The sequence below is a fragment of the Hetaerina americana genome, unplaced genomic scaffold (genome assembly GCF_022747635.1).
Source record: "Hetaerina americana unplaced genomic scaffold, ioHetAmer1.1.p SCAF_8, whole genome shotgun sequence".
NCBI lineage: Eukaryota > Metazoa > Arthropoda > Insecta > Odonata > Calopterygidae > Hetaerina > Hetaerina americana.
The window spans coordinates 68255228-68278684 of NW_027287427.1; the positions used below are offsets into that span (position 1 = coordinate 68255228).

General features: G+C 39.2%; 1 protein-coding gene across 2 annotated transcripts in view; it reads right to left on the minus strand.

The window, feature by feature from the left end:
- Positions 1-23457, minus strand: part of v (Tryptophan 2,3-dioxygenase vermilion) — a 54319-nt gene that overhangs the window by 10745 nt on the left and 20117 nt on the right. For both annotated transcript variants that reach the window (XM_071596665.1, XM_071596664.1), the window contains exons 3-4: positions 18267-18334; positions 4194-4259 (exon numbers count right to left, since the gene is read on the minus strand). In XM_071596665.1, coding sequence (XP_071452766.1) covers positions 4194-4259; positions 18267-18334 — 134 coding nt within the window. The remainder of the gene's footprint in view (positions 1-4193; positions 4260-18266; positions 18335-23457) is intronic.

A 23457-nucleotide genomic window follows, 5' to 3' on the forward strand; every position in this document is an offset into this window, starting at 1 on the left:
ACCATCTACGTAGCCTTGAAAATTACCGGAGACAATGTACCGCCATAACCTTGTAACAAATTCGAGGCGCCGACGACGAGGGAAGAGCTGAGGTGCCTGGACATCGCCAAGCTATCTTCAATATGACCAAATATCATAATAATTATTGATTTAATTTGCGAAACCTGAAATTCAGTCGTAATTTCCATTTAAAACAAGGTATAGATTTGTTGCATTTCAGAAAAGTACTAGCAGAGAAGGTGATAATAGCGAAAAATTGAATAATAGTAATTTTTGGAGCACAGCAGCGGCTCCGCGACGAGCTGAAAACCTTGATTTTCGAAGTCTGCTACCCGGCGCGGATAACATATTAGGAGGTTTCCTTGTAGAAGGTCTCACTTGACTTCTCCTCGTTCCCGCCGCCGGATAATTTCCCCTTCCTTCGCCATGCGCTATTGGCTGAGGCATCCTTTGGGAGGAGATAAGAGAAAGAACTACAAAACTAAGTTCATTGGCTGGGTGTTCCGACAGCGGCTGGAGGCTCCGCCTGCATGGTATCTCAGCCAATGGCGTATTTTCCCTTGACATAGGGGTATGAGGTAACTTCCTCGCGCCTTGGTAGCAGGAGTCGAGTGGGAACGATCTACGAGGATACCTCCTAGCATATTATGCGCGCCTAATACCAAACTTCGAAAAACCCCGATTTTGAGTGTTTATTTCCACTGCTCTCGCGCCGACGCGCGCCCCTCGCTCCGTATTTCTCTGATATACTCGTTATTTAAGCTTTCTCTAGTAATATTTTTCGAAATTAGAAAACAACGCACGCCCTATTGATTTATATACAGTGCGTTTTACGGATAGAGTATACAGAAATCGTTAATTATTATGATAATTAGCCAGCCACCGGGCATTGAGAACTTAATGCGCACAGAAATACAATATGTGCAATACTATTTTCCATGTGTAATATATCATTTTATCGGAATAATCTATGCCATAAAAAGACGATAAGCCTAATGGTTCCAAAATCCTGGTGAACGGGAAATATGAGCAATGTTTACGTCTCAAAAATGACTTTGGGATTAAAGATTTTCTAGCCAATATCATGAGGGGAAAGAAGCATAGATTCCCCTCTGTCAATAAAATAATATGCATTGACGCGTAAACATACTTGTAAATAAATCAATTTATAATACATACGTTTACGTCTTTCTTTCAGCAATACAATATCAGCAAAGTCATCTTAAGTATGACAAAATATCATAATAATTATTAATTTAATTTGCGAAATCTGAAATTCAGTCGTAATTTCCATTTAAAATAATGTGTAGAATGTTGTATTTCAGAAAAATACTAACAGTGAAGCTGATAATAGCAAATAATTGAATAATAGTAATTTTTGGAGCACAGCAGCAGCTCCGCGACGAGCTGAAAACCTTGATTTTCGAAGTCCGCTACCCGGCGCGGATAACATATTAGGAGGTTTCCTTGTAGAAGGTCTCACTTGACTTCTCCTCGTTCCCGCCGCCGGATAATTTCCCCTTCCTTCGCCATGCGCTATTGGCTGAGGCATCCTTTGGGAGGAGACAAGAGAAAGAACTACAAAACTAAGTTCATTGGCTGGGTGTTCCGACAGCGGCTGGAGGCTCCGCCTGCATGGTATCTCAGCCAATGGCGTATTTTCCCTTGACATAGGGGTATGAGGTAACTTCCTCGCGCCTTGGTAGCAGGAGTCGAGTGGGAACGATCTACGAGGATACCTCCTAGCATATTATGCGCGCCTAATACCAAACTTCGAAAAACCCCGATTTTGAGTGTTTATTTCCACTGCTCTCGCGCCGACGCGCGCCCCTCGCTCCGTATTTCTCTGATATACTCGTTATTTAAGCTTTCTCTAGTAATATTTTTCGAAATTAGAAAACAACGCACGCCCTATTGATTTATATACAGTGCGTTTTACGGATAGAGTATACAGAAATCGTTAATTATTATGATAATTAGCCAGCCACCGGGCATTGAGAACTTAATGCACACAGAAATACAATAATATGTCCAATTCTATTTTTCACGGGTAATATATCATTTTAGGGGAATTAAACTATGCTACAAAAGACGACGATAAGCTACTCAGGTTAATGGTTCCACTATCCTGGTGAACAGGAAATAAGAATTATGTAGGTCTCGAAAATGACTGGGATTAAAGATTTTCTAGCAAATATCATGAGGGGAAAGAAACATAGAATAATTAATTCACCTCTGTCAATAAAATAATATACATTGACGCGTAAACATATTTGTAAATAAATCAATTAATAATACTCACGTTTACGTCTTTCTTTCTTTTTATTACGTCATGTGTATTTGACAATAACTGTGGGTTTTATGCTGTTGTTTAATGAAGCGATAGTTTTTAGTTTTCAGTATGGACAGGTATGAGAAAAAGACATATTTAAATAATAAAGCTTGGAAACTATGAATAGATTTTAGAAATTTTATTTCATAAAATTGATGGGTATGGTCATATTTAACACAAATAATTGTGTGATGTTATATTAAAATTAATACATAATGATTGCAAGCTGAACTTTCAGCTTACTGTACATAGTATTTCATATTTAACTCAAATAATTGTGTAATATTTTATTAAAATTAATACATAATGATTGCAAGCTGAAATGAACATCAACTTTTTTAATTTTTTGGGTTAACTATTCAATGTACGAGGGTCATCCGGAAAGTAGTACCCGTTCGTGCCGCATGAAGTGCTGACGACGCGAGTAGCCGCTGGACGAGGTAAGATAGCTTCAGTGGCTTGTCTGCCTTCTCTGAGCCAAGTTGCGTGACGCTAGCATTGCCTGTGTTGTTTCTGTGATTGTTTACAATGTTTAAAAAAATTGAGAACGCCGCCAGTTGTGAAGTGAGGGCAGTGATTAAATTCCTCAATGCAAGAAACGTTCGCCCATGTGATATTCATCGCCAATTAAAGGAGGTGTATGGAGACAATGTAATGGACGAGTCGTCTGTTCGGCGGTGGTGTCGCAACTTCAACATGGGGAGGGGGAACACACACGACGATGAGCGTTCGGAGAGACCGTCTGTCATTACAGACCAACTGGTGAGCTCAGTTGACGAATTCGTGAGGAACGATCGGCGCGTCACAATTGATGACATCTGTGAGCATTTTCCCAATGTTTCTCGAACAATTGTTCATGAAATTGTTAAACACCATCTGCATTATGCAAAAATTTGTGCAAGATGGGTCCCTCGCGTATCTCAATGAGCTGGCGGCGAAGGACTATGCAGCAGGAATACAGAAACTTGTCACACGTTATGACAAATGCCTTAATTTGCTTGGAGATTATGTTGAGAAGTAGTTTAAAGTATCCTCTTTCAAATAAAATTTTTTATGTTTGTTAATATTTACTTTTGTGTCTTTATTTCACGAACGGGTACTACTTTCCGGATGACCCTCGTATAAATGGATTTACTTTCAGGTTGTCTGTGATTACACATTTGATCAACTTCCAGGGGCGTTTTTTTGATATTTACAGTACCACTAGTGACAACCCAATCATCATATAGTCCTCAAAGAGCACGTCACAGGTCCACTCATTCATGAAGTGTGAGTGAAGTTTTTATATCTCACTGACATTTAGAAGTAGCCATTCATGCCCTCTTGCATAATTCCAATTAGTGTACTGCATGACTCTATACCAATAGAGCACCTGTTAGCATGGTTGCATTGAATTTTATTTGGTTGAGATGATTTATCTACTTTAGTTTTCAGCCTACCCTCTTAATTAATACATTATTTTAATGTGAATGGTTGGTAAATTAATGAAAATAGATGGCAAATTCGCGTAGGCAGGCCATCCACCTTAAGTGAGAATTGGTCTCAGCAAAAATAGCAAAGGTTCACAGAACAGTCGAAGGAAAAGAGATGAACTGACAGCAATAAATGAGAAAATGGCAGCGATACTGTCACCGAACCCAATCTCATATTTGTTTGATTTTACCCTACCAATATAAATCATAGGACTAAAATACGAGACATTTAATTTGCATACCCCACGCCATTTTACATGGTTGCATTACTAGTAAATGAGGGTACCTTTTATCCTTTTCTAGACGAGCATTGAAGCTCCGAGCCATAATTAGACAAAATTCATTAATATCAACAAATAAATACAAAATAGATGATTCTTTCACCTTACCTTTAGAATGAGGACGATTCTTTGAAGCCGCTTCAAAATTTCCAGAGTCTGGGATTCATCCATATCCTGAAACGATGAACAAAATTCTTCATGAGAGATGAATAAAATAATATTTGACATTTCCTTTGTTTTACCGAAATCAATTCGTCAGGATCAACGTGGAGAGTAGACAAAGACAAGAAGAAGATAAAACAGCGCCAAGAAAAATTAAGAATTGAAAATGAATTAAAGACATAAAAAAATAGTAGGAAACATACTTGAACCTATAGGGCAATTAGTTTATGAATGAGGATTAAACTAGATATTCTGGAATAAGTCAACAAATACATTTAATGTTTAACCTTAATGTATGAAAATTTTCCAAACGTATTTTCCACTAAAAATGTCTGTAGTTCTTCGATAGCATCTTTTCACGAAATTGAAATCATTTGCTAGCATTTCGCAAGGAAATCCGTATTTAACAATGGAAGGGTAAATATTTATTAGGATAGGATGGATTTCTGATGGATCTTGGCACTACACACTACTGCAATACATCTACATCTACATAATACCCCGCAAGCCGCCGCAAGGGCTTGCCGCAATACTAAGTATACTAAGCCCTAACTAACATGATATAAAATTTGATGGCCCTCTTTCTCCATTCTTCCTGCTGACTGTGGTCCTTAAGATACCCGACTTTGGGTGTAGGATTATACCATACCCATACTTGAGAATCTCCTTCAACCTTTTCATTCACGGAACTCAAGAAACCCGATGGATGGTCTAATCCACCCACTACGGTAAGTACTATCCGTTTTCTACGTAATTATGCTTACACAAAGTTAACTATTCAATCACATAATACGGGGCGCGCATGCTTAAAAAGTACATTTGCGTTTAACTCAAATAAAGAGGGATAATATTTAAGCCTCGAATTAGGTTGGCTGACGAACCCATAACGAGAAGACAAAATGACTTCCAAATGAATAAGTAATCCTTTTTCCCTAAAGTAATTCGTGATCATAAAAAACAGGAAAGATCGCAAGCGACAACTTAAGATTCATGAAAATAAAATGGTATCCAACGCCAATAAACAAATATAATCACATCACAATGCACATTTAAAGAAATTCACGGTTCAAAGTATAAAAGGAGAATAATCAATTTTAATTTATTAGTTCTCCTTGTGGTATCGTGGCTAATATTATGTCTCAATAATCATTCTATGAATAGGATGCACTAAGCTCTTCACGAGAAATCAAACAAAATAACTCTGAATTTGGTTTACTTAATTTAAATGAACCCGTCGATTGTAAACGCGAAGGTTAATCGATGAATAGGTAATAGACGGTCTAGAAAAAACTGAGGAATTAGAAAAGTGTATGAAAACAAAATAGCTTTGGAGCTAATCTATCTTTATAACTAATCTAAACTAATAACGAAAAAGAAAATGTCCCGACAGTCAGTTTATTGTAAGTTGGCAACCCCGAAGTTCGAGTGACAGACGGAATAAAATGATAGTGAAGTAAAATATTGAACCAGATAGAGAGAAAATTGATGTGAGAAAAGAGCACTTGAGGGAATGCTGAAGATGAAATTTAACTCATGTGGCGAGGAAATTGAGACTCTAGCAGGGGAACTTTGCAGGAAAAGCTATTAAAACTCTTCAACCCATGTCATTTTGCGGTAGCTAGTACAAAGAAATCAAACGCTTTTCCGTTAATGAGACCAGAGAAGAAAAAGCGCTGCGATTTTCAGAATAAAAACTCGTTCTCTCCGTTTCCCGCAGAAATTATCCTTTTTTACTATACACTGGAAGTCCAAGGGCATAGAATTATTTCCTCATCTAAAAATATGGCGACATCAATTCATATTCAAAATACTGTTATACATTTTTATTTAATCTTTGCCTTCATCGCAATGAGATATTCTCTTGAAGACGGCCTTCGTCAAACCGATATCAGTTTCCTTCTAATGAAACGAATACCGTTTATCAGAGACTATTACAGAGGGTTAATTATGAGAAGGTTTCCTTCTAATGAAACGAATACCGTTTATCAGAGACTATTACAGAGGGTTAATTATGAGAAGCAAATAATGAAAAATGTCGGTGCAAGAAGCTGTGAGGGAGGGAAGAGATTTATTATCATCTACATGGTACCCTTCGAACCACCACCAGAGCGTTTGGCAGGGAAGGATTACTCATCAGGCTACTTTTGACACAAAATATTTTTCTTCCCTAGCCAAACGTGGTCGGATAATGTTATTTTAACTCTTTCGTGGGAAAACTGGCATCTTAAAGCTATCTGTTCTGCAGTTAATTCAATCTGCACTACACATCTCTAGAATTATATTTGCATCTCCTACCTCAGTACGATGGGGCTTATAATACATTTTCAATATCATTGCTAAAAATACATCCTTCCAATTAATGCAAGAGATTTAATCGGTACTTTAACCTATTTTACTTGAGCGAGTCCCAACCTAATCCCTTAAATAATTTTTATTCGCTACTCGGTTCATCATAACGGTATTTTACAAATCTACCTCCTCTATGATGCACGCGATATAATTCGGCATTTAAAATAACTTCTAGAGGATTCCATTTACTAGTAGCGTATCCTACACGAAAATGAGGTATAACTAGCAAAAAATAACATTGCTCCTTAACCTTCTTGTCATATTTCCCCTATACTCTTCTAATAAGGCTTAATTTTTTGTTAGCTTGTCCACTTACTTGTCCCCTTATGTTTCACCCCGAAGAAGTGGTGGTTTAAAATTCTTGCGTCAGCAGGGCCGGAGGTAATTCCAGGTAACGGTGTGAAAAGGGTTTTGCTGCTCAATTAAAAGTACTGAATCCAAATAATTTATGCATCCACATTTTACAGGCCGCTGGACGACAAAGATAATTCAACACTAAAATTGGATCAGCAAATCAAAGGTATCTTAGCCCAAAATACAACGATCGCGAGGTTACAATCGATCGAGATTTCATCGTCCCATCTATTGATTATGGCACATATAGTTTTAAAACGGGGAGTTAAAGACAATCATAATATCAATCAGCCATAATCATAAATAGCTAGTGGATTTATTTGCAAGTTAAGCAGGTCAGTGACATCGATTTGCCCAATAAATCAGTACTCGTTGAGCCCAAGGAAAGTTTTATTTATTAAATTTGTAATTCTCACTGTTTTAACCTAGCCCTTTTTTAAAAATTGGGCACTTTCGGTAGAATTAGGATGGTTTCCACTGGGTCTTCTGTCACGATGCACGCCTGCGCCGGAGAATGCGTGATTCTAAGGGCCTGTATCGCTGCGCCAGAGGGTTTCGCGTCTTAGCTTCGATCAAAGGTTGACGAGAAGGTTGTTCTTACGCCGATGGGTTTGACTGTGGGTGGAGTTGCGAAAAGTCGCCGTAACAATAGGACCGCGTGGATTCGCCCGAATTCAACATGCGGTGGAGTAATTGAAAGGCTGCCAGGAGTCCGGTCTTTTGATGGGGGAGAGGCACAATTCCGGAAACCGGAAGAAGAAACCGGTTGTCTCGCACAGTAGCGGAGGAAATTTAACGCTGCAGTGAAGGATGGGAGATGCAAAGGCAAACCTCATCCCCGTCTCCAACAGGTGCAAGGTGCTATCGGAGGATAGCTCAGCGTATCTGCAGCCCCTACCTCCGCCCCTGTGAGAGCACCACCCAGAAGGAACTGTCAGAATGGGAAGGGAGGGATTCTAGTGATACGCAGCAGTGATGTCAGACGTATGATATTTCCATTGCGGGAGAGGTAAGACCATGAGGGTGTGAACCAGCCCCTGGCGGCCTGGTGCATTCCTAGTGGCGGCGTTCCCCCGGTGATGAAGGCGGATGGAGCGGCGGGTGTGGGTCGTGGCTCATGTCGGCATCAACGATGCCGTGGACAGTGGATATGAAGAGATTCTGGATTCTTTCAGGAAGCTGAACTCGGAAGTGAAGCGGGTGGGTAGTGTCGATGGGGCTGATGTGACGCTCTCGATATGCAGCCTTGTCCCGAGAATTGTTCGTGGACCTCTGGTTTGGAACCGAGTGGAAGTCATCAATCAGACGTTGCGTGCTTTCTGCAGGGATATAGGGGCGTCCTTCGCTGATCTTCATCCGGCGGTCCAATCGTTTAGGAACACCTGAACCGTGCTGGTGTTCATTACACGTCTGAGGCCGCCAGGTGTGTAGCAGGTATGATTTTCGAGCACTGCAGGGCTTTTTTTAGATTTAAGTGCAGGCCAGCGTGTAGATCAATTAATTATCCTCTAAAATCTTCTTTGCCAAATAATTTAGTTTTAAATGATGCGAGGGTTAGCGCTATAAATACACACAAGAGTTTATTTAACACGAATCAGATAGCATTGGACTGGACATTTTATTAGGGATTCAATATCAATAAGAAAACGATCCTCGTTAAAGTTCAAATAACCGTAATGTCAAGGAAACATTATCTGTATTATTGGCTAATTGCCGAAGTTTAAATAACAAAGTCGGAGAATATCATCAACTTATTCAAAGAACAGGCGCAGATATTGGAACAGAAAACTGGTTATTCACTGAAATCGCCGACAGTGAAATTTTCATAAAATCCTTTTCCGTTTACATAAAGACTGAGCAAATTACAGTAAAAATTCTTGCGTCAGCAGAACTGAGATAATTCCAGGTGATGCTTTGGAAAGCGTTTGCTGCTCTATTAAAAGTACTGAATCAAAAAAAATATGCATGCGCATTTTATAGGCTGCCGGACGACAAAGATATAAAACTCAATAATAGAATTAGATCAGCAAATCAAAGGTCTTTTCTAATACAATGTTCTCGACGTTATAATCGGTGAAGATTTTAATGTCTCATCTTTTGATTGGAGCAAATAAAATTTTATAACAGGGGATTAAGACAAAGATACCTCCCAGTCGCTACCGAATTCCACTACGTTGAACTCCTTGCATCAACTTTTCATTTCACCAGCTAGAAGTGATGATATTCTTGATATTTTAGCAACTAACGTACCCGAAAAAGTCGTAACTATAGAAAATATAACAGGAATTAGTGACCACAGGGCAGTAATAGCTGTTTTTTCTATATGGGGTCAGAAGCCTAAAATAAACATTTACTTGCATAAAGAAGGGCACTATAATGGCCTAAAGTGCGGGCTACAGAGTCAATTAGAAAATTTTAAGAAAGATTTTCAAAACCGAAATTTTGAGGACATGTGGAATCACTTCCTTGAGATCACTCTCTCAGAAGTCAACGACTTCATTCCCAGTAACCTTTTAAAAGATAACATGGAACCTAGATGGCAAAACGCGGATGTTAGAAAAGCATTGCGACGTCAAAGGCTATGTCACGCCAAGATGAAAAATATTAGGGATGCGACAAAATAATTGAGCTCTAGCTCTAGCGACAAAATAATTGACATCACTTAAGATTACAAGATATCGGCGAATGCCAAGAACGAATTTCAGAAAGCGTAAACCGAATTCAAAAGGAAAAGATTAGCGGAAAATTTAGAAAAAAAATCAGGCAGCATTTTAGTCGTACATCAGAGAGTTTCAGGGAAATAGGTTAATAGTTAATTCGCTCAAAAACGATGAAGACGAAAGATTAACCAGTATTTTAGAAAAGGCTAACATATTAAATTCTTTCACTCAAAGCGTCTTCACCAATGTCTCACCGAATGTCTCCGATAGCTTACCAAATCTTGCCGGTCAACCGATGCCCAAAATTGAATTCTCATGAAATGGAATAGAACGATTGCTGAAAAATATGAAGCCTAATAAATCCTCCGGGTCCGATCAAATACCAGCTAGTGTATTTTAGGATTTAGCTTCAGAAATTGCGCCGTATATAGCAATTATATTGAAGAAGTCGCTGGCAGATCACGAGGCTCCCAGAAATTGGAAAACGGCTAACGCAACACCAATATTTATAAACGGAGACAAGGAGGAACCGAGCAATTCCAGACCTATTACCTTCACATCCATTTCGTGCAAGACTATGGAGCATAGGGTTGCTAGTTCGATCGTGAGGCCCCTCAATAGTCAGGAATTAGTAATGAAAAATCAGCACGATTTTCGAAAGAGTGGATCCTGCGGAACACAAACCTTTTTTTCATGATATTCTCATTTAGGGACAGAATAATGTCCCGGTGGACGCGGTTTTTCTAGATTTTAAGAAAGCTTTTGACAAAGTGCCTCATAGCAAACTACTCACAAAGATTAAATATATTCTGGGTCGGATTAAATATTCTCTGTATGGTCGAGTACAAAGAGTATTCATAGATCGCGTTAGCCTTAGTACAGTAGAAGTTACTTCAGGTGTTCCCCATGGAAGTGTCATCGGATCTCTTTTATTCCTAGTTTACATTAACGACATTGACTCCGTATCATTAGTAATATACGTTTATTTGCCGAGGATGCAATGGTTTACAGAGATATCCGTTATCCTGAGGACACAGGTGCTTTATCAGATGAGCTTAATACTATACAACGCTGGTGCGACACTTGCAAACTAGAATTAAACTTTAAAAAGTGCGCAGGGATAAATTTTTGGAAAAAGATTAATTCCCTCCCGAACGCCTATTGCATCGGGAACACCTAAATGGAATGTGTAGACTCGATTCAATTCATAGCTGTTGACCTCACTCATTACCTCTCCTGGGTGAAACATACACGTGGAATATGTGGACAAGCTGACAAAAAATATCGGATTTATTAGAAGAGTATTGGGTAAATGTGATGTAAAGGTTAAAAAGAGATGTTATCTTACGCTCATTAGACATCATTTAGAATATGCTGCTATTATATGGGATCTTTACGAAGTTGGATTGAATGCCGAATTGGATCGCGTGCAGCATAGAGGAGCTAGATTTTTAAAACGTTATGATAAACTTAGTAGCATAGCCAAAACATTAGTGGAGCTAGACTGGGATTCATTCACGGTGCGATAGTTAAATTACCGATTAAATTTCTTGCATAAATTTGAAGAATTCCTCTTTACCAGTGATGTTGAAAATGTATTATTAACCCTATTGAACTACGGTACGAGAGATATTGCCAATAAAATTAGAGGGATTAAGTGTAGAACATACAGATTTAAAATATCATTTATTCCACAAAAGATAAGGGATAAGAATAACCATGACCGACTGCGGTAGGGGTAAAAATATTCGGGTCAAAATTATTCTGGTGTGAATTCACCCCCTGCCACACACTCTAGCGGAAGCTTTCAGGGTGCAAAAAATATACAAAATACAATACAAAAACGATATAACGTTTCTTGTTATCCTGTTATATTCCAAATTAAGAAAGTACGAGGGTAGTTTGAAAGGTTCTGGGAATCACCACCAGATATCAGCGCTAACACAACGAATTTCCTGCATAGTAATAGTAATCCTTTATGAGTAAACACATAACACATCAGTGCTCAGGGAAGAGATCTGTGGTGCGACGCCTCTCTGTTCGTGTTTCCGAGTAGTGATTTACAAAGATGGAAAAACTTGAGATTCGAGTTGTGATTAAATACGTCGTAGAGAAAATAATGAAAGTAAAGGAATTCACACCGACTTTCAGAACACTCTGGATGACTCTTCTTCTTTCATATTCAACTGTTGCCAAGTCGAACGAGTTTAAGTTTAATCGGGACAGCTTAGATGATGATCCGCGCAGTGGTCAGCCAAAATTGGCCACTTCTCCAGAATTTATTGAAAAAGTGCATTAAATGGTCATGGAAGATCGGCGACTGAAAGTGCGAGAAATTCCTTAGGCTTTAGGGATGCCATCTGAACGAGCATACTTCATTTTAACTGTGGGATTGAATATGAGAAAATTACCCGCTAGATGGGTGCCTCGACTCTTGACGCAGGATCACAAACGCATCAAAATGGAAATTTCAGAGCAATGCATGACACGTTTTTAAAGCGACCGACAAGATTTTCTGAGCCGGTTTGTGACCACAGATGAGACTTGGATCCACTACTATATCCCAAGGACAAAAAAGCAGTCAAAACAGAGGAAACATGTGAACTCATCACCACCAAAGAAAGCAAAGGCAATACGGTCGACCGGAAAGGTGATGGCTTCAGTTTTCTGGGATGCGAAAGGGATGCAGCTGATAGATTATCTTCCCTTTGTTCAAGCAATTATTGGAAATTACTACGCTAACCCTCTGGACCAACGAAAGCAAAAGATACACGAAAAAAGGCCAGGCTTGGTAAGGAAGAAAGCCATCTTTCATCAAGAAATGCACGCCCACACACAAGTGTCGTAGCCATGGTGAAAATACGTTAACTACTCGTAAGATACGAATTGTTGCCACACCCGCCTTATTCGCCTGATTTGGCTCCAGCAGATTTCCAACTCTTCCCCAAGCTGGTTGTTGATCATTGCCTGCTTTATTTGCAAAGTGTGACTTGGAATGATTGCACTCTACGCGTCTTTCATGCTATGTTGTTATTTATTGTAGAAGCAGACCAGTATGGTCTTTCTCTCGACCGTTTTGAGCAAAAAAACATTCAAGAGAGATGGAACGAAAAAGATTGAAATTGGCAAATGATTGTAATGAGCGACTAAATATTTTTCTTACAATTATTAGGCAACATTTTACAAGGAACAACCTATCGTATTCTTTCATCGCGAAGAGTGGTGTTACTCGACATTCACCTCTTTAAGGCTGTTTGCATTAAGCAAAAATATATAGTTATTAGTATAACTTTTAGAACAACTGTATGGTAAAGAACTTACGCCAGTAAGCTTAGACATAGAAAGAGAATATGGCGTGGATGAAGATAGTTTAGGTCCAGGCTTACTTGACGGTGAGATAGAAAAGGAATTAAGGGGGATGACACGAAATAAGGCCGTGGGGGTGGATAACATTCCTACGGAACTACTGAAATGTTTAGGAAAATGTGGGAGGAAGACTAAATGGACTGGTTCGTAGTATCTACGAGGAAGGAATCTGGCCGGAAGACTTTGTGAGATCAGTTTTAGTTCCTATTCCGAAAAAGGTAAAGGCTACATCACGTGAGCACTACAGAACAATAAGTTTGATATCCCACGCAGCTAAAGTTGTTCTCAGGATCATAAACAAAAGGATAGAGAGTAGGAAAAATGATTACTTAGGAGATGATCAGTTTGGGTTTAGAAAGGGGATTGATGCCATTGCAGTAATGAGATCATTAATCGAGAGGAATTTAGACCACAACCAGGACGTATTTGCCTGTTTCAAAGATTTCGAAAAAGCGTTTGATAGAGTGAATTGGGAAAAACTAATGAGTATTCTGCAGAAAATAGGAATAGATTGGAGGGAAAGGAGGCTAATCCGCAACCTGTACATGTCTCAGACTGCTCAGGTGCGAGTGGGGAACGGAGAGTCCGGTTGGGCTGTGTTAGGAAGAGGTGTAAGGCAAGGTTGTCCATTATCACCGGTGCTGTTCAACGCATACGTGGAAGAAATTATTAAAAATGTATGGGGAGAACTGGGGATAGGAATGAAATTTGGCGGGGAATACATAAAATCAGTTACCTTTAACCACAAAAAACCTCACAATGACACAATGAAATGATTTTCAAACAACATCCATTTAACATCCAAAATTACTGAAAGTTTGGTAAAAACCTTTCAATGCAAAACACAAGCACATTCCTCGATTTTATTGAAGAGTGCTGTCATCTTCATGCTGAAGACAGAAAGTTAACAGAGCACCCTCGTGCGCGCAAGAATATTAATATCAAACACGAATAATTAATATTAAACAAAAATACAATGAATATAAGCTTTCCAACGGTGAAAGACAAAAGAAATATGGGCACCTTCGGCAAATATAACTAAATGGATACAACAGTCAAACAAGTCAGAAGTTGGTAAAATAATCATGAAATACGACTAATGGCAAACTTACGAATTTCATGGTAATCCGAAGTTCATCGATTTATTGCCTGTGTGCGTTTTGCTTTTATGCAACCCATAGGGCGAGTCTATTAAATAGCCTAGAATTTATTTCCCTTAAATCAATGTTAGATGCCTACCGAGAATGGTAATTTGGAATTAAGACGCCGCGTCGCCTTTCTCAGTGCATCGGCATGCCCAAAAATGCCGAGTATCCTCAGGTTATCACATTCCAATCTTCGTAAGCAATATATTGAGAGTTCTTCGTCGTATTTTCAAAGTAATAGAAACTCTAACCAATTATTTTCAGTATTGCGGCAAACCAACCGTAATTATCGTACTTCATTGACAACTCTAGACAAGTAGGAATGAGAAGGCGCTTGAATGATGAAAACATAAAGCTCAATTTTAATGGAATGAGGAAACATCTTAGTTGTAGTTAAACTGATTTTAACAGTTTCTTTCTCTAATTCTACGGATACGACACAAACTCTAATGTTACGCCCGCTATAAAATCCATCCTGAACTTCAATCGAGGGTTCACTATCTGAAGACTATAAGGGAGTACGACTGACCAATGTTAGCAGAACCACCAAGTCACCAGAATTTCCATTAAAAGTCCCTCGAGTACCTCTCACCCGAGTTCCCTCCAAAGTCTTCGGTGGTCGTACCTTGGGACGTCCCGTGTAGCCCTACAAGTTACAGAAGCGGCAGAGGCGAAAGGGGTCAGCCACGAAGAAGGGAGGAGGACGCAGAGAGAACCCAAGGGTTGGCTAGGGTGAACTCCGAATCGTATCTCAAGTTACGCTAAGTTTTGTGCGGTATCGATGCGCCTTTGGCTTTGACGAGTTACATGAGGTCCCCGTCGATGTGAGCGGAGGGGCCAAAAATCTTACATTCCATCTTTTTCATTGAAAAATTACTCGTAAACAGGAGACAAGCCACCAGAGTAATCCACCTATTTTCTTCCTCGATCGAAATTTTTACGTAATTTTACGCAAACCGCGAGAGCAAAGCCTGTTTCCATAAGGTCGCATAATAGGCTAATCCCTAACCACTCTTTATTTCTAACATAACGTAAGTATCGTGAGAACCTCCTGTTTCTTTCTTCATTTTCTCCGAACTTCTACCTACCCTCACAATTACTTAAAAGCCCGCTATCTTCCTGCCTCTACCCAATTTTCCCATGGTTCTCTCTTCTTTCATGGTCTTCAACATTTCCTTCGTCCATATCATGTCTTTTTCGGATTTCCCTCGGTAACTTCCTCCCTTCGGCCACACAATTATTTTTATATTCCTTTTTTCGGATTTCTCTCTTTTAATTTCCTTTGTTCGTCTACCCTATTTAAAAACCTCTTCGTTCGTCCTCATCTCTATCCAACTCATTAAATTTACGCCGCCATATCCACGTCTCAAAGTCTCCAATCTACGGTTATATCCTCTAGCCTCCAAGACCCGGTCTAAATCCCATGGACCCCTACACTCCACATCAAAGTTTTGACTAATCTTTTCTTCACATTTTTACTCAGTTCACCCATCATCAACTCTCTTCTTCTTGTAAATGCGTCTTTCGCTGACACAATTCTTTTCCGAATGTCCCCGCACTACTATGTCCTTTTTCTTCTATAAAACTGCATAAATATATGAATTGCTCCACCTTCTCTATTTTTTACCATCCTATTTTACTAGCTTTCCTACATCTCGAGAAACTCGTTACTTATGCTTCCTCTTGGTTATCCCCATTCCGTATCTCTTCATTACTACTTATGGCACGAATAATAAATCCAATCTCTTGACTGCCTGACTCAATAATGTTTAATCATATGGAAACCTGCCTTAAAAACCTTGCAGCCTACTTATAATCCTAGCTCCAGTCCTTTCCACGCTACCCTTAACATATCCTTATGTCGTTAATGCGGGTTTAAAGAAATAATATTCAACTAAACCGGATTTGAGTAATAGATTTTCGGATTTGTTGCTTTCAAAAATTACGCTGAAAAACCTTCACGGTCGTCCATCCTATAGGAAACCGAGAATTCCTGTATGGACGTATGATTATTTTCAGCCGGGTTTTACCAGGCCTGTAAGATGAGAAATTATTTCACACCATGAAAAACTTCTTTTATTTCAACGACGAATGCTTGATATTTATGCACACTACCGCTCCCCTCCTATTTTGGGTGGTAAATAGAGAAATATTTATCTTGCGGCTGTCACCTAAAATTATTTTTCTCATTTCAAAGTTCACGAAAAGCAATCCCTTTCAGTAGAATACCTGGGATGCATTTTATTCAACCCTTACCGTCTACCATCTCCACTAGTGACTAGAGTAGTGAAGATTTTTAAGTAGTAAGCTATACGATGTACCTACTGCGGCCATTTTAGTCGCGATAGTACTTTAAGTGAAAGAAGTCCGGTTCATAGAATTCTAATTTTAACTCTCGCTCAATAAGGAATGACAGAACAGTAAAAAAAAAGAAAATATTATATACTACCTTGATCAAAAATTTCCCGGAATTTATTCAGAAAATTAAAAATACAAGTTTATTCATCTAAATCTATATTGTCCCCTTCAAAGTAATCCCCATCGACTGCAACACACTTATGCCAGCGCTTGATCCAATCCTCGAAACATTTTTTATATTCGGTTTTCGGTATGTCCATCAGTGCTTCCTGCGATTTTTCCATTACTTCCTCTCGGCTGCTAAAACGCGTTCCCCGTAATGGTTTTTTAACTCGATTGAACAGAAAGAAGTCACAGGGAGCCAAATCAGGTGAATTCGGTGGCTGTTGGATGGTATTTGTTGCATGTTTCGTCAAAAAATTACGAATAATGATAGCACTGTGCGACGGTGCGTTATCATGGTGCAAAATCCACGAGTTTTCTGCCCACATTTCTGGTCTCTTTCGGCGAATTGCTTCACGCAAACGTCTCATAACGCCCTAATAATACTCTTTGTTTACTGTCTGGCCTTCTGGCAAAAATTCATGATTCACTACACCGTTGTAATCCATGAAAACCGTCAGCATTGCCTTCTTTTTTGACTGAAAACGACGTGGTTTTTTTGGTCTCGGCTCATTTGGTGAACGCCATTCACTTGCCTGATGTCTGGATTGCGTGTCGTACTCATAAACCCACGTCTCGTCTCCAGTAATGATCCTTTTGATGAATGTGGGATCGGATTCAGCCTCGCAAATCATGTCTTTTGCGACGTCAACACGGTCTCTTTTTTGCATGAAATTGAGGTCTTTTGGCACCAACTTTGCTGCTACACGACGGAAACCCAAATCATTAACCACAATGTCTTGGGCGGATCCATAGGCAATGTTCAAGTCCTCCGCTATTTCTCTGATGGTTAATTTGCGGTTATTGACCAACATTTCTTTTACTTTATCAATTTTTTCACCGACTTTCGATGTCGATGGTCTGCCACTGCGTTCATCATCTTCGATTGACTCACGACCACTTCTGAACCGCTCGTGCCACTGGTAAACGACCGTTTTTTTTAGAGAATCGTTGCCGAAACACTTTTCCAACATTTCCAACGTCCGTGCGCCACTAAATCCGTTTTTTACGCAAAATTTAATACAAGTTCGTTGTTGCAAATTTAAATCCATTTCTGCAATTGTAAAAAATCGCCAACACACACAGAGATAGATGTACTCTTGGCTACGTAACTTTTGCAAATGTCAAGTTATGACACTAAGATTTAAAGGGAATATCAACAACAGATGTACCAATTTAACAAAAAAAACAGAACTCAAATCGGAACGATGGGAGCGGCACACGGTGGTTATTCCGGGAACTTTTTGATCAAGGTAGTAATTATTAATCCAGATTTCAACTTGCAAATACTGAAATAGTTGGGGTACGAAACAATATAATCATGTGTACTAAAATTATATATGTTACAAAGCGTGAATTGGAATAATAAGGCAAACGGGTGAAATTGAGATGGGAAAGCATTGATGGGTTGTACCGCCTCCGATTTTCCCTCATCTTCTCTCACGACAGATTAATACGTGAAATTAAAAATAATGCCATCTCACCAATATAGGAGTACTTGACAATATCGTACTTGATATACTTCATAATTCCAGTTTTCAATCGTGTGTACAGCATTGAAATTTCGTCTGCAAAATTAAAGTGAAAATTTTGTACAACTATCAAGCGAATGCCAAGAAACATACCTCACTGTTCATCAGTGCACGAACTGAATCCAGCTCGTAGATTATCTGCTTAAACCAGAGCTCGTACGCTACAAAGGAAATAAAAAATGATATTAGAAAGAGACTACACTATTGCAGATACTTGTAGGTAATATAAGGAATTAAAAAATTAAAATCAACTTTACAGTATAAAAGCTTAAAATGTAAGTAGCGAATTGGTTTGAATTCAATTTTGAGATTAACTCTGGTTACACCTGTTTACTTTACATTTAAATTGGCATCTATGGCTGCAGAGCCTAGATAAGCTTACATTCGGTATAGCTCACCAAGAAATTCAGAAAAATTTTCATTTATCACCGATAAACAGAAGAAATTTTTTAATGTCCAGTAGGGAACCAGTAAAACCTAATTATAATTAATGTCGCATTCATATTAAGGAAGACGTACACAGACATAAATGCCCTAAGAGGAGGAAAAACCATATCAAGTGGATTGACTCGTAACATTTGGATTACCATGCGAAGATAACACCAAGGGTGACAACAAAGAAACGACAGGAAATTTGAACTCTCCTCATTTCGGCACATCGTATGTCACTGCTACATAACTATTTGAACGGGATTCACATCAAATTAGTCATTTTCGCGTATTGTACGTCATGTCTAGGAATGAGCTTCGCGTTCGTGATGCCGATGCGTCATGGGCTTTCGCAGGTTCTTAGATTAGGAAGGAATTCACGAATCATGCCGAACATTGCATTCAATAAATACGTATCGTAAAGTAGCAGGCTCGCAGTAGGTGTGCGAGCATCGAATGAAATTTTTGATTCGTTCAAAACTACACCGCCAAGAGAAACTTCAATGTAAGCAGGGAATGCATAGAAGAAGCAAACAAAAGAACATCATTCTAAGTTTTTTCAAGATGTCCAGAAGATAAAATATGTACCGTTGCGTCCACGTTTTATTCCTAATCGACTAGTACAAATTAATTAGCTAACAGACTCGTTACAATTCGCGTAAATTCAGTGTCAGAGAGCTCATGGCAGAAAAAGGATATTTAATTTATATTTCACGATGGTTTTCTGCTTTAGAGAGAGAAAAAAATCGTGAAATACTATGAAATGTCAATGAGAAAATACTTCCAATAATTATATAACAAAACTGTTTCATTAATAATCTTCTGGATTTATTAATTAAATTAAATTTGGTCGCTAAAGTTTTCTACTCTATTCTCTTCCAAGCCAATATCACTATTTCTTCTCAACTTCATATTGCTCCATCACCCGTTGCCCGTCCGGCCTATTCCATAAGTAACCTCTCAATATACTCCTTTCCACCCATTCTTCCTTCTAAATGTGGCATGTCCACGGGGTATTTTATGCCTTACGATGTATTCCAATAAATATGTCTCTTCTTGGCATCGTGTTCCACGAAACGGAACTTTTTCTACTATTCGAAAAATTTAGTTACTGAAGTATTCTATCCGTCATCTGCAATGCTTTTGTAAAAATAGCCATTGCATCTTATCTTCTCCAATACGTGTTGGTATTGGCAAACGGCTCCACCAAATATTGAACTTTTCATCTCTCTCAAAGGAATGTCTTTAATAGAACTCCCCATATACCTATGTCTGTCAAAGGACTCTTGGAAGTTTATTTCCATGCCTGCGTTTTTAATTGCTCATCCACTTTTATTTTGGCAGAATGTCTGCTTTGCTAGGAATACCGCTGTTATACGAGTAGTTTGTGGCAGGGGATGCTCCCACACCAGGCATTCGCAATATGAGAAGAGTAACAGGCGGAATGCGTGCTTGATCTGGACTAGTTTCCTCACTTACTGTTTTTCATTAATAATAATTTTACTCAGTAGCTATTGGTATCAAGGGAGCAAAACCTATCGCTACAGTTTTAGCTATTCTATCCTCACTTTGGCTTGTCCTCTTTAAAAATCATTATTATAATCGAAATGACGCTATCCTTCGAGTTATATTTCTTCATTACCCCTTACCTTCTGGTCAACACCCTCAACGGTACGTTCTTCTCTGCCAAAATCGCTGTGCCAGTGAAGGGCATCGTCTTATTTTTCTCTCTCTGTTCTCTCTTAATCGTCGAGTTTAATCGCTTTAATATGTCTCACATTTCACTTAATACTTTTCCAAGTGAATACTGAAGTTTGTCACTCCGAATCAAATCCTTCTCGTATTTTCTTCTGTGCCTACTCTCATTTTACCAGTACTGCAGGGGAATTCATTCACTACCAACTATCCTTCATACAAGTTTTAAAATCTTGCTCATATCCGTAAGGGTAACTCTTTAGTGAAGAATATGTGCTGAAATTAATACAGCAATGGGGTGCTCTAAAAAAAGGATTATTTTGCAACTTTAATCACCGGATTTTTACCTAGGAACATTTGAACTTCATACTGATTGAAGCATCACTCCAACCAAATGGCTGCTGACTTCACTGTTTTAAGGTTCACAGAAGCTGGCCTGTGAATAAGTATAACCTATGGATAAATTCAAAAGCAATCGAGACCTTCCGAATTCACTAAAGTCTCGTTAAATTTCCTGGAACAAATACCGACTGTATCGTTTCTTGAAAGTTAGGAAGAGGATTCGATATGAGAAATAAGCATACCGCACATGCTAATTTCCTATGGGTATAAAAAATAGTATGCGTATTTTTTACTACTTTTTGTGTTTAGTGGATTTGAGAAGGCCGTGTACAGTGGGTAAAGTAATGGAGTTATTGCGGTATATAGGAGTAGAGTGGAGGGATGGGCGACTTATTCGAAACTTGTACATGGCTCAGACAGCAAGCACAGTAAGGATATCAGAGGGTGAACCGCGACGGTCAATTATGGGTAGGGGAGTGAGACTGAGTTGCTCGTTATCGCCATTACTTTTTAGCATATGTATATGATGAGGATGTTAAGGGTGGCATGGGAGGTGCTTCAGTTGGGAATAAAAGAGATGGGCGAATGACTACATTGGATTTGTAGATTATCAAACAGCAGTTAATCAGGCAACCAAGCGATTTCATTTTCCAAGTGTGTTACACATACAGCGCGAGAGGTATGAGATGGAAATTAGCCACAAGAAAAAGGATGCAATGAGATTATTGATAAATAGGATATCTAAGTTATGTAGTAAAGCAGCTGGGACATTTGGAGAAGAATTATGTCAGCGAAAGACGTATTTGCAAGAAGAAGGTAATTGGTGACGGGAAAACTGAGTAAAGATATAAAGAAAAGATAAGGAATGACTTTAAATATGAATGGTAGCGCTTTATGGATGTGTTAGACCTGGTCTTTGAGGCTGGAGGATGAGCGTAGATTAGAGGCTTTTGGGCGTTGTGGAGAATAAAGAAAAAAATTGGACAGAGATGAAAACGAACACCGAGGTTTTAAATAGGACAGACGAACTGATGAAGTTATAGGGTGGATATCAAAAAAATGAATGTAAAGTGTGTGGAGAAAATATTGAAAAATATTTTAATGTTGAAGGCCGTGGTAGAAAAGAGGATGATAGGTAAGCATGGTAAAAGAACAAAGAGAATACGATATTTCGACATCATAATTTCATAAGGTAAAAGTTAAGAAGAAATGGAGAAGGAAATAATGTAAAACAGGTAATAGTAATTTCTCGTGATGTGTAGAAGAAAATACCTGTGGGGACTGTTCAAAATCTAATTTCAAACGGTAAAATGAAAAATAAACCATGCGACATATTTGCAAAGGGCAAGTCGTTTCCTCGCGTCATTCTAGCCATGTCTCGCTGACCCTTCGTCCTTAACAGCACCTGCCCATCGGAAGGAGAGGGGAATGTTATAAGGCGGGGGGAGGGGGCTGTGGAGGGGTAGTCTCTGCGGTGAAGCGAAGAGGCGAATCACAGCAGGAGGGTAAAGAAGGGAACAACAACCTCATGAATGGGTGTGAGGCCCTATCGTTGGCAGATGTTTCACCAGGGCGGCACCCCTGGTGATTCCGGGCGAACGAGGCAGCCAGACAAGTAGCGGCAACACCTTGACGAGAACGTATGCAGAACACGCCCATCCATCCAACCGACCCTGAACTTGGGGCTGCTTCATGAGTTTCCTTTTGGTGGAGAGTATTCAGCATCCAATTTGATCTTTTTTTGCGGAATCTATTTATTTACCCCTGCCGACTGGGCCCTGGCGTTTCGCATTTTTTTTATAATAAACGAGCAGCGTTAGGCGATATCCATAAATAATGGTAAATTTCGTCACCGAGCATCTGCTAAGGCATTAGTTCTTTCAAAATAATATAATTATTTTTCGACAAAGGTATCAAAATGTTGAATGGGTTTGTAATTTTCTATAGGCTTTATTTTTTTAAATAAATTCAGTGGAAAATTATAAACTCATTTAATATGGTTATCAAATGATTCCACGACGTGAAGGCTGACAGGGTACAGTATACGAGGTCTGTTCAAAAAGCATCGCGACTATTGTGTTTTTCAAAAATTATCCATTTATTCATGAATGTCTATTTTCTCCCCTTCAAAATAATCCCCATTAGATATTATGCACTAATGCCAACGTTTTTTCCAGTCCTCGAAGCACTTCAAAAAATCATTTTTTGTGATCTTGTGACCCCTAGCAAAACACAACATCCTACTCTACATCAGGTCCCTCTTCAGCTCTGAGTACTTTCTTCCTCACTTCATCCCGTCCAACATCCCTATCCTGTTCCTTTCCTTTCCTCGTTTGCCTAACATTCTCCCCTCAATTACAGTCTTCAACATCCCGTTGCCGGTCAATACCTCCTTCATCCACTTTTCCTGCCTCCATAGGATTGCTCCCAACAAACCCCTCTCTTTGACCACCATACCAAGTACTTCCTCGTTTGTTTTCTTCTCTGTCCATTTCACCTTCTCCATTCTTCTCCACACCCACATTTAAAAAGCATCCAGTCTACGTCTATCCTCCTGCTTCAATGACCACGTTTCCGCGCCGTACATAGCTACGCTCCATATCAAAGTTTTTACGAGTCTTTTCTTAACATCCTTTCTCAACGTCCCTGTCATCAACTCCCTCCTCCTTGTGAAAGCCTCTTTGCCTAGCGCAATTCTTCTCCTTACGTGCCTACTACTTTGACCGTGTTGGTCCAAAACACTACCGAGATAGGTAAACTGTTCTACCTACTCTAGTTTTTGCCCTCCTATTTTAATGTTTAGCTTAGTCTTTTTCAT